This window comes from Phyllostomus discolor, chromosome 3, assembly GCF_004126475.2.
Source record: "Phyllostomus discolor isolate MPI-MPIP mPhyDis1 chromosome 3, mPhyDis1.pri.v3, whole genome shotgun sequence".
Classification (NCBI taxonomy): domain Eukaryota; kingdom Metazoa; phylum Chordata; class Mammalia; order Chiroptera; family Phyllostomidae; genus Phyllostomus; species Phyllostomus discolor.
The window spans coordinates 161,617,405-161,633,241 of NC_040905.2; the positions used below are offsets into that span (position 1 = coordinate 161,617,405).

General features: G+C 34.0%; 1 protein-coding gene across 1 annotated transcript in view; it reads right to left on the bottom strand.

Annotated features, from left to right (window-relative positions):
- Nucleotides 1-15,837, bottom strand: part of JAK2 (Janus kinase 2) — a 100,355-nt gene continuing 84,518 nt past the window's right edge. Inside the window, exons 17-25 of the mRNA XM_028511219.2 lie at nucleotides 14,750-14,901; nucleotides 14,455-14,605; nucleotides 13,583-13,719; nucleotides 11,327-11,516; nucleotides 10,621-10,745; nucleotides 10,282-10,454; nucleotides 2,989-3,106; nucleotides 1,317-1,430; nucleotides 1-832 (exon numbers count right to left, since the gene is read on the bottom strand). Of these exons, the coding sequence (XP_028367020.1) occupies nucleotides 725-832; nucleotides 1,317-1,430; nucleotides 2,989-3,106; nucleotides 10,282-10,454; nucleotides 10,621-10,745; nucleotides 11,327-11,516; nucleotides 13,583-13,719; nucleotides 14,455-14,605; nucleotides 14,750-14,901 (1,268 nt within the window). The 3' untranslated portion in view covers nucleotides 1-724. The remainder of the gene's footprint in view (nucleotides 833-1,316; nucleotides 1,431-2,988; nucleotides 3,107-10,281; nucleotides 10,455-10,620; nucleotides 10,746-11,326; nucleotides 11,517-13,582; nucleotides 13,720-14,454; nucleotides 14,606-14,749; nucleotides 14,902-15,837) is intronic.

The window sequence follows — 15,837 nt, forward strand, 5'->3', positions numbered from 1 at the left end:
ACAAATAAGAAAATAGATTGTGTTACAGTTTTGTAAACTTGTTTCATTTCAAAATGTATTTTAGGAGATTTCCTATACAAATAAAACTAAACACTTGTTCCCTTTTCTTCAAAAAAGTATTTACAGTACATAGAACTACAAGCAAAAAGTGTACAACTGCTTATATTTCTGGCCAGTAATCGAGATGAACAGGAACACAAGGTGCTTATTCAATGATCTGAGCATCTTAATTTGTTTGTAAAATTATAGGTCAACTATGAAAAAATTAGAAAATACCATTAATGAATACCAGTCCTTTTGTAAAACATCACACAAGATACCAAGGTATTTATACATTCTCTGTGGTAAAAACTGTACATATATATTCTGTGCATCTTTAACACTGCAAAATTTATATTACAACTTTTTCATCTCTCAAAATTCTAAGTTAAAAAATGTTTGTTTTTTCTTTTGCCAAAAAAGGTGATATTAATTGACTGATTATGTTCATGAAACTTTTTATAAAATTCTTTGCTAAGGACTTTTCATCAATTTCTTTTACTGGTATCTTCATAAAGAAGTATTCACTGAACTTTAAAGTTTTGAGCAGGTATTTCGACATCTTTGTGGTTAGCATCATGATACACATAACAATGATGTATGCAGTAATAGTCCACAGCAATGTGAAATACAAAACTTTGTTCTCTAACTTTATTTTGGTCTCAGAGTCTGAAGTTCATTGCTTTCATCCAGCCATATTGTCCCTTATTTGATCAACTCGAAGAGCGAGGTGTCTGAAAGAGGGGCGTTGATTTACATTATTGTTCCAGCATTCTGTCATGATCACATAAATCTATAAAAGAGAAAATAAACCAAAATAACAATGAGCACAAAGACCTCCCTTTTAATTGGCAGAAGACATGAATTCAGAACTCCCATTTTATTCTCCCATACAGGTGGACTTCATGGCTATGTCTAGATCCACAGTCATGTGATTTATGATTTATGCTACTTATCTAAGAATCTATCAGTTAAATTTCATAAAGTGACCTGAAGTCCTTGTTTTAAAAGAAAAGACAACTGCATGACTGCTATGAATAAAAAATTTTTTGTGCCCTGGCTGGCGTAGCTCAGTGGATTGAACGCGGCCTGGGAACCAGTGTCCCAGGTTCGATTCCCAGCCAGGGTACATGCCTGGGTTGCAGGCCATAACCCCCAGCAACCGCACACTGATGTCTCTCTCTCTCTCTCTCTCTCTCTCTCTCTATCTCCCTCCCTTCCCTCTCTAAAAATAAATAAATAAATAAAAATATTAAAAAAAAAAATTTTTTTGTTACCTCATCTGGGCATCCATCTGGTCTAGGTAACCTTCCATTATTCTTCAAGAGCTCTATCAAATGAAACACAATCATCTGTCCTTGTTTGTCATTGCCAATCATACGCATGAATTCCTGAAACACAAACCCACTTTTAATGAGATTTTTTGGGTACACTTAATTTGAAGCAGAATTTTCTCAACTTCTTCCAGTGAATTGGAAAAATTCTGCATATCTATGTTACCTTATACATTTGAAACCTTTTAAAAATAGACTATTTTAATGGTTAAAAACTTCCTTTTCAGTAATAGTTCAGAAAAGACTGTTAAATGTGGAACTTCTATAATGCCATTTCCATAACTATAATATATTCAACACAAACTCCTGAAGAAGGACCCAAAACAAGTGAACTAAAAACATATTCACATTTTTTTGGTTATTATTGTTTTAACATGTCATATTACATTTCAGCTGAAATAAAAACTTGAAGGTAAAAGATGATATAATAAAAAGAAAGTGCAGAATGAATGTTTAAGCATAAATGCATACGAAGAAAAAATGTTCATATGTTAAGAATTCATAAAAGTCTGAACTGTAAAACTAGAAAAATATTCAAAACACATCATTAATTGAAATATAAAGAGCTCTTATAAACTGGTAAGAAAAACCATAAATATAATATTGGGCAAAGCACATAGGGAGACAATGCACACACACACATACACTCATTCTGAACACCCAAAGAATACGTATTCAGGCACACTAATAGAAGAAATGTAAATTAAAAATCAAATAGATGCAACCTCTCTCCTATCATCTGACAAAACTGCCTAAGAACATAATGGTCAATACTGCCAAATGATGAAATGTACATACCCTGTGCACTGCTATTGACAGTATAACCTGGTACAGCTTTTCTAGAATGCATTTGGAAATAATCAAAAACCTTTCAAAGAGTTCATTACCTTTCATCTATCATTATACTTTCATTCTAAGGTGACAATCAGAGATAAATAAATTTTTATATATACTTATTCACGATGTTCCTTGAGGTGTTACTTAAAAGACTGAAAAATGGAAAATAGTTGTTCAGATATTATATCCTTACTATGAAATGCTATACAGAAGATAGAAGTCATATTTGCAGGAAATATTTATCCACACAGGAAAATATTCATGCTCTAATACTTAATGAAAAAGCAGGATAGCAAGCTGTATAGTGTTATAACCTTTATTTTACAAAAGACATATTTTAATAAAATTTAACTTCTACATATAAAATTAAAACAAGCCTGGAAGAAAACATACCACAATATTAAAGTAGTTATCACTGAGTAGTTGAATTAGATATGATTTTTTCTCATGCTTTTTTTATATTAAAAAAATTCCACAATGATTAGGAAAAAAATTACTGTGAAAGGTTTATTTCAACTTTTGCAATCACTCCTACAGTGAATGAGTTTATTGGATTCACTGAGGATAATATTAAGAGAATATAGTAGATAGTACTCTACCCGCCCATTTTGAAAATTCAAGTTTATTTAATGAATAAGTTTAGGGTTGTTTTATTGGATGCTGTCTTACAAATAAGCAGTAAGAGGTTCTAAAATGAGCCTTAAGCTTACTATTATTGTTTGGAAAAAGCTTTCCTTATGTGAAAAAAAAGTTGAAAGTAAATAAAAAACACACTGACCGCTGGTGGACTTTTACTCTTCTCAATGTATGTGAAAAGTTCATATAGAACCACTCCAAAGCTCCAAACATCTGAGGCCACAGAAAACTTGCTCTCTGTCAGTGATTCTGGAGCATACCTGTGATATATAGGAAAAGCATTTAAAAGATGGTTTCTTGATGTGCCAACTCTTGATTCTACCTGCAAACCACTAGATTAAAGAAAAAGCAAAGTGTACAGGAAAGAGTTAACACAGCAGGCTTGAGGTTGCCATCCTCCAAAAGTCCTGCTTGCAGTGTTGACACCTGACTGGTACATGGAGCTTAGATTTCAGGAGGGTTTCCACAATTCTCTAAATGATAACAGTGGCTCACTGTGTCTAAAATGTTTCTGCAAACAATATGGTTTGTGCTGAACACCTGCTTTCCTTCTAGGAGTCTGGAATTTTGGTACATACATGTCCAATCCCAACAAAGGCCTTGGGCACTGAGTTTCTAATGAGCTTCCTTGGTAGACAACATTTGATATATGTTGTTACAATTTACTGCTGGGGAAATTAAGTGTGCCCCAAACGACTTTACTGGGAAAGGACCCTTGGAAGATTGTGCTTGGTTTCCTCTAGCTGTGCCCCAGACTCCTTTTCCCTTTGCTGATTTTGCTTTGTATCCTTTCCCTGCAAGGAATCATAGCTATGAATATGACTTAATGATGAGTGCTATGAATCCTCCTAGTGAGATTCAAACCTGAGGGTGGCCTTGGGAACCTCCAACACACAAAAATAACTAAAAACCAAAAAAGGTCATTTCTGTCTCTACAGGAAACACCAGAGTTAACTGCCAAGTATGTTCTAAAAACTAAAAAATAATGCCCTGGTTGGTGTGGCTCAATGGATTGAGTGCTAGGCTCCGAAACAAAGGGTCACTGGTTCGATTCCCAGTCAGGGCACATACCAGGGTTGCGGGCCATGTCCACAGTAGGGGGTGTGCAAGAGGTAAACACACACTGATGTTTCTCTCCTTCTCTTTCTCCCTCCCTTCCCTTCTCTCTAAAAACAAACAAAGTCTTTTAAAACAAAAACCCTGAAAAATAAGCTGTTCTTTGCAAGTTAAACTTTAAATGAATACAGATAGTATCCCAGAAAGAAAAGAAATGGCTTCTAAACTAGAGCAAGACTTGAAGCTATTAACATGTAAAAGAAAGAACCTGTTTATCCCAGGAGAATGATTATGTGAGGGAGCCCAGAAAATATTAGAAATCATAGGGAGGAATGGTGCCACTGACTCCTCAAGTATCAACTCTAACCAAGGGAACATTTTTGGCTAATGGACTGTGAATATCTTGGTTACATTGCTAAGTTTATCCTCATTATGGAAGATGCTGACAAAGACTTGTTTAAGACTGATAAGATTAAAATATGAATTACAACATAAAAAAATGAATTATAAAAATTTAATCTCTTCTTTAAAATTTACTCCCAAGAATCCTTATCTGACTATTCAAGGTCTTAATGATCAAATGCTATTGAATTTCTGTAAAACTTGTAGTCCATACCACACAATTAACCATGTAATGCTATGTTAATCTTATATTTAGTTTTTAAAAGCACTTTACATATTTAATTATGATATTTTAAATGAATGCTAGCTTTCTCCCACAAATGGAACATAATCTTCCTGAAGACATTGCTACTCCCCCAACCACCGCAAAATATTCTCATCTTTTGGTTTTCATGAAAGCATTCTGTAGCTTCCCCTGCTCATCATCTCCAAGGTTGCTTTTCTCTCTTTCATTACTTATATAAATACAAATCAAAAAAGAAAAAAATACAGTCCTCCCTGTTGAAAATGAGGGAAATGACTCTTCCTCCTCTTTTATGAAAGCATTTATTTACTTTAAAATACTTACCATTGTAAATTCTTTGTCTCTTTCATATGTATGTACATTTTTTTAAAGCTTTGGCTTAAAAGTCTCTTGCTAGCTTTGTATTACCTAAATAAATGTCTTTCTCAAGAACCTGGGAACCATCTCTCTGGAAGGTAATCATCAAGGAAGTTAGCACCCCTATCTCCCAGTTTCTGTGGGAGTGTAGGAACCTAACTTCAGCAGATGCCCCTTCCTAGTCACAAAATTATCTCTTGTCATAAAGACATGAGTTTATTTTCCTCTTGGCAAAGCCAATTAGTTAACACAGATGGTGATTTTAATTACCCAGTGAATTTAGGGGAACTGTGTGCGACAAATGGTGATGTCAAGTCCTCTCACTTGAAGACTACTTAGTGTTTATCTTGGGAACATGTATGTAATGAATGGGTTGAATCTGCTTGGCCATAAAAAAGAGTAAGACTTCTTTCTCTCTTTGCAATCTATAAGTAGATTTCTTTTAATGCACATTAATTTCTGGATTAATGCTCATTCAGTAATAAAACAGATGTCTTTCTCTTCTATCTTTTTGATGAGGTTATAGGTTGAGAGATTTAGTTGTAAATTACCCTTCCCTAACACTTTCCCTTTTATCCTCCATCCTCTAAGCCTAGCTTTCCCCAACACTGACAACAGATCTCTTCTTCTCTGTCAAAAACTTTCCCTTAGGTAGTATCATCCACCTAAATCCTGAAGTCTCCTAAATTTATAACATCTTTGGCCTTTCTTTTGTACTCCAGACTTACTGAATATTTACATATTAATGTTCTATAGGCAAAGAGAATTCCATCCCCACCTTTCCAAAACCTACTGACTATTTTACTTTCGAGATACAAAGAATTGCATCACAATCTATGTAACTGCCCCAGCTTGAAATCTTGCAAATTATTTTGACTTGTTTTTCATTCCAAAGTCTAATGAGCCACCAAGTCCCTCTAAAGCATGTCTTAGAAAGATCTCAAATCAGTCTCCTATGTTGATATCACTGGAAGGATATTAGGTGAGATCCTGTACTCAACTAGTACAGAGGTCTTCAAACCCAATGAAGAGCAATCCCAGGGACAGAGGATTTTCCAAGGGGACCTCTAAGCGAGAATAGGATAACCGTCCTCCATGAGTACAAAATGCTGCTTCAACAATTTAAAAAAAATTTCAACAGAAGCATTTTTCCCTCATTTCTTCTTACTACCAACCCCTAGGACATGATGGATCGTGCTACTAGCTTAAAAGCACTTTTGAACAACAAAAGCAATATAGATGATACGTTCTTTTAAGTGAAATTATCATTTTTATAAAGATCTGATGCCTAAATCCTATGGATAAAAATTACAACTGATTTCTTTCAGACTAGAGTTAGTATTCACTATTCAGTAAGTTGGCTAAAACCTATTTTATTAACTCATATTCTGAAATATTTATATAAAATGTAGTGAACCTCACTTCATTATATAAAACACTTAATGTTTTTACTTGTTAATATAAAACTATATGTCAATTGCCAATCTGGTTAGCTTTTAGCAGCTTAGAGCAGCCATCTTTTTCATAAAACACATAGAAAAATTTTGGTCATGATGAAAATGATGTTATTTATGATTTTTATTCAAGCTTATTTAATGATTCCCCAAAATCAAAAGCAGCATTTGATACATATCTCCCCAACACATTTACTAAAGGAATATACCTTACTTCATAAATTACAATCTTAGCTACATTTTATTCTGTATTATTTATTGTAAATTAAATGAGACATTATGTCTTATTTTCACCACTTAATATGAACTTAATGATACTAGATATAGTACATCATTTTAAGCTTACCTTGACTGTCTTAGTGATTTAGTTTTCCAGCTACGCAAGGAGAAATACAGGGCCCAAAGTTTACATAATTTGAGTGTTTTTCATTATAACAAAAGATACAAAATTAGGTATAAAAGTGAATATTTAAAACTAGAAAAGAAGAAATCTTGGAAGGAAGGAGCTCTGGGAAATATGCTTTGTTAGCTTCATTATAAACATGCCTCTGCACATGTGTTCTGCAATTTATTCTGGTTTTTAAAAAAATAATATTTCAGCCCTGGCTGGTGCAGCTCAGTGGATTGAGCTCAGGCTGCGAACCAAAGTGTCGCAGGTTCAATTCCCAGCCAGGGTACATGCCTGGGTTGCAGGCCACGGCCCCCAGCAACCGCACATTGATGTTTCTCCCTCTCTCTCTCTTTCTCCCTCCCTTTCCTCCCTAAAAATAAATAAATAAAATCTTAAAAAAATAATATTTCATAATATTACTATAAGTGCTTAAGTTGAAAATTGAAGTCAGATTTTTCTGTTGGAAGTTAAGTGTAATCTGTTTATGAGGTCAGGCATTGCCAAATGGGTAATATAAAAAATATTCTTCATAAACTGACTCAACCTTTGAGGCAGCACAAAGGCTTGCCATATTTAAATAATATATTTAAACATGATACAAAGTGTTATTAAAAAGCACTATATTGACGTGGCTGGTGTAGCTCAGTGGATTGAGCGCCGGCTTGCAAACCAAAGGGTCACTGGTTCAATTCCCAGTCAGGGCACATGTCTGAGTTGCCTGCTAGGGCCCCAGTAGGGAGTGTGTGAGAGGCAACCACACACTGATGCTTCTTTCTCTCTCTTTTTCCTTCCCTTCCTGTCTAAAAATAAAATATAAAAAAAATACTATATTGAAATTTAAAATATTCTGTTTTTGCAACCTTTTCTGAATGTATCATTTTAAACAAGATGCCTATAAATGAGAGTAACACCACAATTTAAATTAATTTGAAAAATAATTTTGGTATACTGCTTCTAGGGATGGAGAAAATGAATGACTCTCATGACTGGGTCATTAGAAAAGCAAGTGGTTTTAATTATTTGCTTTAAGAACAATGAAAATAGATCTAATCATATTGCCAGCTAATAGATAAGTTTTAATGGAAGATTACTATATACATTTTTACTACATATCTCAGGAGTCATAGAAATAAATGATGCTATTATAACAAACAGTACCCTACCTTCCATTCCTACCGATTTACACAAACTAGTTTTCTCAGTGTTTATATGTATGAAGATGCAAAAATAAACAAAGAATTTATGCTGAATTGGTCTCAATATAGAAATAAAAAGTATTCATCAAGAATATATGAACTCATCAAAGGGGAAACTCCATTCATCTCATTAAGAAATTGTCTCCAATAAAAATTTTTAAATAATTATCCAAATGTGTAATTTATTTACACTGCTTTACAAAATTATATCCTAATAACTTCAATGATGACTCAATCCAGAATAAAAATGTAAAAACTTATGAGTTTTGTGGTCAGAGGAAATTTAAAAATTAATTACAATTTATATACATATTTTGGTTACAAATGAGATAGGTAATCGAAGGATTTTCCAAGTATAAATATAATACATTATGCAAACTTTGGGGTGAGAAGGAAAGTAGAAATATAATTTGAATATAATTTTGAAGAGAAAAAAGACCAGGCTGGTGTGGCTCAGTGGACTGAGTGTTAGCCTGCAAACCAAAGGGTCACTGGTTTGATTCCCAGTTGAGGCACATGCCTGGTTTGTGGGCCAGGTCCCCAGTGGTGGCTGCACAAGAGGCAACCACATATTGATGTTTCTTTTCCTCTCTTTCTCCCTCCCCTGTCTAAAAATAAATAAATGAAATCTTTTAAGGGAAAAGAGAAAAAGAATGATATAAAATTTTTATCAAAAATAAAATGTCTGTTCCTATACCAAATTTAACTGGGTAACAACAGGTATCAAATTGCTGTATTTAGATTTCATTGGATACAATACTTTAGAAAACATATTATTTACAACTATTTAAATTTATGAAGAAAAACTTGAGCTATCAATTTTAAAATGTATGAGACAATATACAGTTTTTATAATTTTCAGTGGATATATACACAAAAGGGTTTAAAAACTAATGGCCTAGATTCCTGCAAAAGTTGCCTAGTTAGCCTCTCCCTGCTGTTAGCCTCTCCTTAATGCAACACACCCTCTACCCCAGCAGTTCTCAAACATTAGTTAAAGACCCCCTAAATGCTCTTAAAAATTATTGAAGTTCCCAAAAAAGTTTTTGTTTGTGAGGGTTATTTCTATCAATATTTACCATGTTATATAGTAAAACTAAGGAAACGTGAAAGTATTTATTAATTCACTGAAAATAACAATAAATCTAGTACATGTTAACAAATACATTTTATGAAAAATAACTATTTTGCAAACTAGAATAGTTTTGTGAGAAGAGTAGCACTGTTTTACATTTAAGTTTCTTCAATGTTTGGTTTAATAGGACACCATAAAATTATAGCCTATGAAAAATTCCACTATCTAATCATGGAAAAAATGGAAGTAAAAAAGGCAAATAACATCTTAGTATTATTATGAAAATAACTTCTGATAACACGGACTCCCTGAGAGAGTATCAGAGGTCCTGACACTTTGAGAACTGCTGTTCTCCACCGAAAGTAGAAGAGGAGAACAAAGAAGATGTAGATTTACATTCCTAAATTCTGAGTCCCACCACACTATGCTCCTGGAGAACGCCTCTAATATCTCACCTACACACTTTCTATTAAATAAAGTCTGAACTAATTAACACAATATACAGAGATCAATACCATTCTAGTCCCAATTACTCCTTGTTCATTCTGTAATTATGTCCTCACTTGCAAGCCCCTGACCCTCTTGTTCTTGTTCTTCTCATGGAATGCCCTTCCTCTGATCTACCAGTAAAATTTTTTTAAAAAAATTAACTACTACTTTACTTCTTTTCTTTTCACTTAAATATAGTTGACATATAACATGAATTTCAAGTGCACAACACAGTTATTCAACATTTACATACCTTACGAGGAAATCACTGTGATAAATCTAGTTAACCATCTGTCACTATACAAAGTCACTGTAATATTTATGACTATATTTCTTATGCTGCACATTACATCCCAGTGACTGACTTATTTTATAGCTGGAAGTTTGTACGGCCTATTCCCTTCCACCTTTTTCACCCATCTCCCTAGAAATGCCCAACACTTCTAGGGTATCATGCTAAGTGAAGTAAGTCAGACAGAGAAGGACCAATACCCTATGATTTCACTTGGTATATGTAATATAAAAAACCTTGACCTTGAGAAAGCTATTTCCCCTGTCTACAATTCAGGTCCCTTATGATTAAAATGAGATAATAATACATATTTTCCAAAGGTGGTTGTAAGGATTAAATGAGATAATCCATTAAATGCATTTAAACCTAATGCAACCATATGATAAATTTTTGCTATTGACAGACTATTAATAATAGTAAAAATAAAGTTTGAAGTTTGTGCTCTAAAATTTCATTTTATTGTACTAAAATATACTCACCAGAATATGGGACTTTCACCAGGTTCTTTCACTTTGTAGTATTCTTTGTCTTGTGGCAAGACTTTGGTTAATCCAAAATCTCCAATTTTAACTCTGTTTTCATTCTCCACCAATATGTTCCTTGTTGCCAGATCCCTGTGGATATACCTTTTTGTACCAAGATACTCCATACCCTATGGATAAAATATCATTCCTCTTTAGCTGGTTTTGTAAACATAAATAATTTAAATGGTCTTGCCTATATATACCCTTAATTATCTAAGAAAAACTGGAGAATTTCTTAACAATTAGTTCAACATGCTCTCCTCATCTGCAACAAATAGCCAGAATATTAGGTACCTTGCATATTTGAAATGTGTACTGCAGAAGTTTTTTATGATCTATCCGTTCTTTATGCTTCTGGAGATAGTCACGTAAACTTCCATATGGTAAATATTCCATAATTAATCTTAAATTACGCCGGCCTTTTAAAATACAAATGAGAACATAATTTTACTTTGTCATATTTTACTGATAAAATATTTAAAAACAACCATACATAAATGACTTAAAGATATATAAAACCTGAGTCTAAGATGACAAAATTTTATTACAAATTATAGGTGATAAAATAAAGAACACAGGCTTTTGAATCAAAAAGTTTTAAAAAGCTTCAAAAATAGTTATATTTTAATCTTCTGTAACCCTTTATGCAAACCAAAATAAGCTGAGAAAACTTTTCTCATCTTGTATTAAACAAAAAGCATCTAGTTTTTAAAATATTTTTAAAGAAAATGTGATCAAAGGCAATTTCTTTCTTTAAAAATGATATTCACTTGATAAGCTTAAGAAAGAGTGATAACCACTATCCTCAGTGAAGAGAATGATGAACCAACTAGTCAAAGATCTCCTGTAGTTACAGTGCACATCACCAAGCAGCACCTCTAGTCTTCTCTCTGGTCACTAGTATATTATAAGTCGAGATCTTAAGACAGTATATGTTTTAATTACTCAGGATGCCAATGACATATCTTGAGTTCAAAATAGATCTCAGTGGGCAACATACCAGCACTGTAGCACACTCCCTTGTACTTTACAATGTTGTCATGTTGCAGGGATTTAAGGATTTCAATTTCCCTTTCAAAGTCCCTGAGGTGCTCTTCAGTGCTGTGCTGAAGCTTCTTCACAGCCACCACCTCCCCAGTGTTGTCCTGTAGAGGGTCATACCGGCACATCTCCACACTCCCAAAATTACCCTAAACAACGCAGCATGTAAGGATAGAAATCTCAAGTTTTTACACAAATACTAACAAATTCTATGATAATTACTAAGCAATTCCAACAACTAGAACTAACAGACATCTCTAAGCTTACATTAGGCAACTTTCAGAATAAAAAAAGGAAATAGTGTTTCAGCAGGTGGGTAGTAAACCTACATATTTAATTTCTTCAAAAAGAATTATAAACAACTTCAAGAAAGCATTTAAACATAAATTATGAATATTATCCCTGGCAAGGGACAGGCCAGGGAATTCCTAAATTTCTATTACTAACTTCCAGAAAGAACTATGCTTCTTCCCAATATACCCTTTGATATTTGCTGTCAGTGCACTGGATGGAGTAAGGGTCTATTATGACTGAATGTGTATGTCCCCCTAAAATTCACCATAAAGCCTTAACCCCCAATATGAGTGTGTGGCCTGTGAAGAAATGATAAGGGATAAATGAGGTCATAAGGGAGAGGCCTTAATCTCACGGGGCTGGTGTCTTTATAAGAGGAAGGGACACCAGAGCTCTCTGTCATATGAGGGCACAAGAAGAGAGACATACCAGCAACCAAATCCTGCCAGAACCTTGATGTTGGACTTTCTAGCCTCCAGAACTATCAGAAATAAATATCTGATATTTAAGCCACCAAGGTTATGGTATTTTGTTATGGCAGCCTGAACAGACTAATACCAAATCTGATTTATTTGCTCAAAAAAGTAAATTTTTAACCTATGGGGATTTTTTTTGGCAAGTTGTTAAAGATAAGTTGATATATAACATTAAAAATTAACTTTTGGGCATTAATCTAATTAGCATATTTTGGATACTATTGCCTTCTTAAAGAATAAAACAACACAGTCCTTGTGCTATAAGATTCTAAGTGATTATATTTTCAGTTATATATTTGAAGTCAATTAAAAAAAACTTAGACCATATATAACCTCAAAGTTAAATCTCTAATTACAGAGGCCACATAGCAAGGGGTGAGATGTCCCTTATGAGATTAGGTTATAAAATGGCCATGGTTTCCACCGCAGGTGTTTGCTCTCAGCTGCCATGCTGTGAGGCAGTCCTACGGAGAGGTCCATGTACTGAGCTTAAAGCAGACATTCTGAAGCCTGGCAACAGCCACATGAGTGAGCTTGAGAGTGGATCTTCCCCTTGTCAAGCCTTCAGCTGAGACTGCCAGGTCTGGCTGACATCCACTAAGTTGACACCAGCATCATGACTCACCTAAGCTAGCTGATAATAAAAGCTATTTTCAGCTATTAAGTTCTAGGGTAACTTGTTACAAAACAACAGACTTCTTCTTTTTTTTTTTTTTTTGCCATTGCTACATCACTTGAAACATTCTTGAGAATGTTTACAAATACAGAACAACAGCAAAGTATTAAATAGCTAAATCAACGCCCATTACAATTCCCAGTGTTTAACTCTGGTAAAGAGGGATCAGAACATTTAGCTTAGAAACAAGGCCTAAGAGAAGCCTTCATAATATGTTTGTATCAAAATCCAGCTCATAAGGTCACATGGTACAGAACGCTATACTAGCAAACTTAGGAGAAGAGCTTACCACTATGATTGGACCTGCTAAGAACTGAGCTTTTACTTGTCTTAAATATGTAGACTAAGCATGACTATGTCACCTTTTAGCAGAAAGAGACTGTCTGCTAGTGAACACAGTCAACAAGTAGACTCTGATGACAGTCCTTTCCCCTGAGATGACTACAAAAGGAAGTGAGTAGAAAAGCTTAATTCAATTATTCCTTTCTCTATTTTGTAAATAAAGTGCCCCCTACCAAGAAAGAGTTCCATGGTTAAATCAACCAGGGAAATACTGCCTAATTTATCAACCTCTTGAAGATACTCAATGCATATTACACATTAAAGGTTCTGAGAAGTCCTCAGAACTCCTGACAACTACATCTTTGTTCTACAAACACTCCTTACTTAAAAATTTGTGAAATATGAACTTCAGAGAATCTCTAAAGATTTTTTTTCTAAATAAAATGTTCTATGATTATACTTTATTTTAAAACTTCTGTCACCTTACCTTGCCAAGTTGCTGCAGAAATTTCAAGTGTCTCTCTTCAAACTGAGTAGGGTCTCGGTCTTCAAAAGCACCAGAAAACCCTAGGGCACCTATCCTCATATTTGGTAACATGTCATTCTCTGTTAATAGTTCATAATCTGCCAAAATAAAGTATATTAGCACCAGAAGCTGGGAAATACATTCTCTGGGTTAAAATGATGTGTATTCAAGCTGACCAAAATAATTATAATGAGTTAGAAATACTAAATATAAACTAATATAGGGTAACTCTAATAGTTTAGATTATATCAATGGGAGCCTTTAATTATTACCCATAATCTGACAGGCTTTCAAGAAAGATTTTTACAAAGGATAAATGACTACAAGATAGGTAGTTTTAATATTTATAAAGTAAGAATATATCCTGACATTTCCTGTGAAAATAGTGACTGGTATTGAAACAGGAAATACCTGTGGGTCAGACACATACATATTTAGCTACATATTTTAAAGCAGAGGACAAACAAAAACAAATCTACTTCATGTTTAGAAAATATACTATAAAACTTATAAATACTGGTTTAAAAAAAAGGAATTGTTTTTAAAAACTCAAGTAAGACAAATATACTTTTTTAGTACACTACTCATCAAGTGGAAGGCTAATACTGGGTAACTGAAGGAGAAAAAGCTTTAAAAAGTGGAAAGACTGATCAATCACAGAGACTAGAAAATGTGTAAAGTAGGAAAAGTCATACAGCCATAAGAAGTTAAGAAGTGGTAAAGACATTAAAGAACTTACTGGAAGGGATTATAAAATTACTAAAGATCTGTTAAATACAATAAAAATAGAAAGATACCTGGAGAATCAGTAAGACTGTTCCATCAATACATACCAGGAGTAAACAAACTGTTTAGATCTCGTATGATGGCTCTGAAGGAAGGTCTAAAATCTGGTTCATAATCCATACAATTATTAATAAGATTTGCTAACTCTGTCCATTTTGGTGCAGGAAGCTGGTGTCTATCTTCATAAAACTGTAGCTTCTATAATTAAAGAACCACATATTGAGAATAAATTGCAGAATGCCTTATCAACCTTTTTAACATCAGATGGGCTAAAAACATATAAAATCATGTGAAACATCAAGGATCACAGAATTAATCCAATTTCAGTCTATAAAAACTTACTCTCTGAGAATCCAAAGCATTCAGAGGCTTATCTCCTCCACTGCAGATTTCCCACAAAGTGGTACCAAAACTCCACTTGTCTGTTGCCAAGTTTAAACTTTTAGGATTTTCAATGCATTCAGGCGGTACCCACGGTATTCTCTCCTGAAGAACTTTTAAATGATCAGAACATTGTATGGTTAAGTAGAGCTCACAAGTAAATCTTTAATATGCAAATACTTTTTAAAGTGATTTGAATAATCATCTATTTCAATATCTGCTTTAATAATGACAAAACTGAAATCCATAAAGATGGTAATTTGCCCAAAGTCACACAATTTGTTAATGGCACTAAGAGAATTAGAATCCTATACAATAAATCCTGGATCAACTACACTCCTTCCATTAAATCATAGTGTCTCTTTACCCCTTCCTATTAATACTGCATTCAAAAAATTTTTTTTTCAACTGTGGCCGGTGTGGCTCAGTGGATTGAGTGTCAGCCTCTGAACCAAAGGGTTGCTGGTTTGATTCCCAGTCAGGGCACATGCCTGGGTTGTAGGCCAGGTCCCCAGTAGGTGGCATGCAAGAGGCAACCACACAGTGACGTTTCTCTCCCTCTCTCTCTCCCTCCCTTCCCTTCTCTAAAAATAAATAAAACCTTAAAAAGATTTTTTTCCCATAAAATTTGTCCTCAAATTGCCTCTTGATATTTTTTTGTATTTCTTTATAATATGTAAGTAGCAAAGGTACATTCTAATATATTTTAATGATTCAATAGCAGTGGTAGCTCTAATTTGTGGATGAAAAAGTAAGAAGCAACAGGCAGATGGGTGAGTAAATTATACCAAGATATTCTGGGAACAGTATGTGTAGGTGCTGCTCAAATCATTGAATTTCTCCAGTAAAGTTTCTGTGGTCTTTGACCTCATCAAAAAATGGTATTCAAGAAAAGAGGGAGCACTTTAACTCCACCTTCTTGTATCCAGGCATAGATAAATAACGTAAGTACGTGGATGGATAGAAAAGAATGAAGGACGATCTGTTGCATCTTTTGGTATATTCAAAGAGTACATGTGCCTTTCTCCTTCATCATATGAATATGTTTT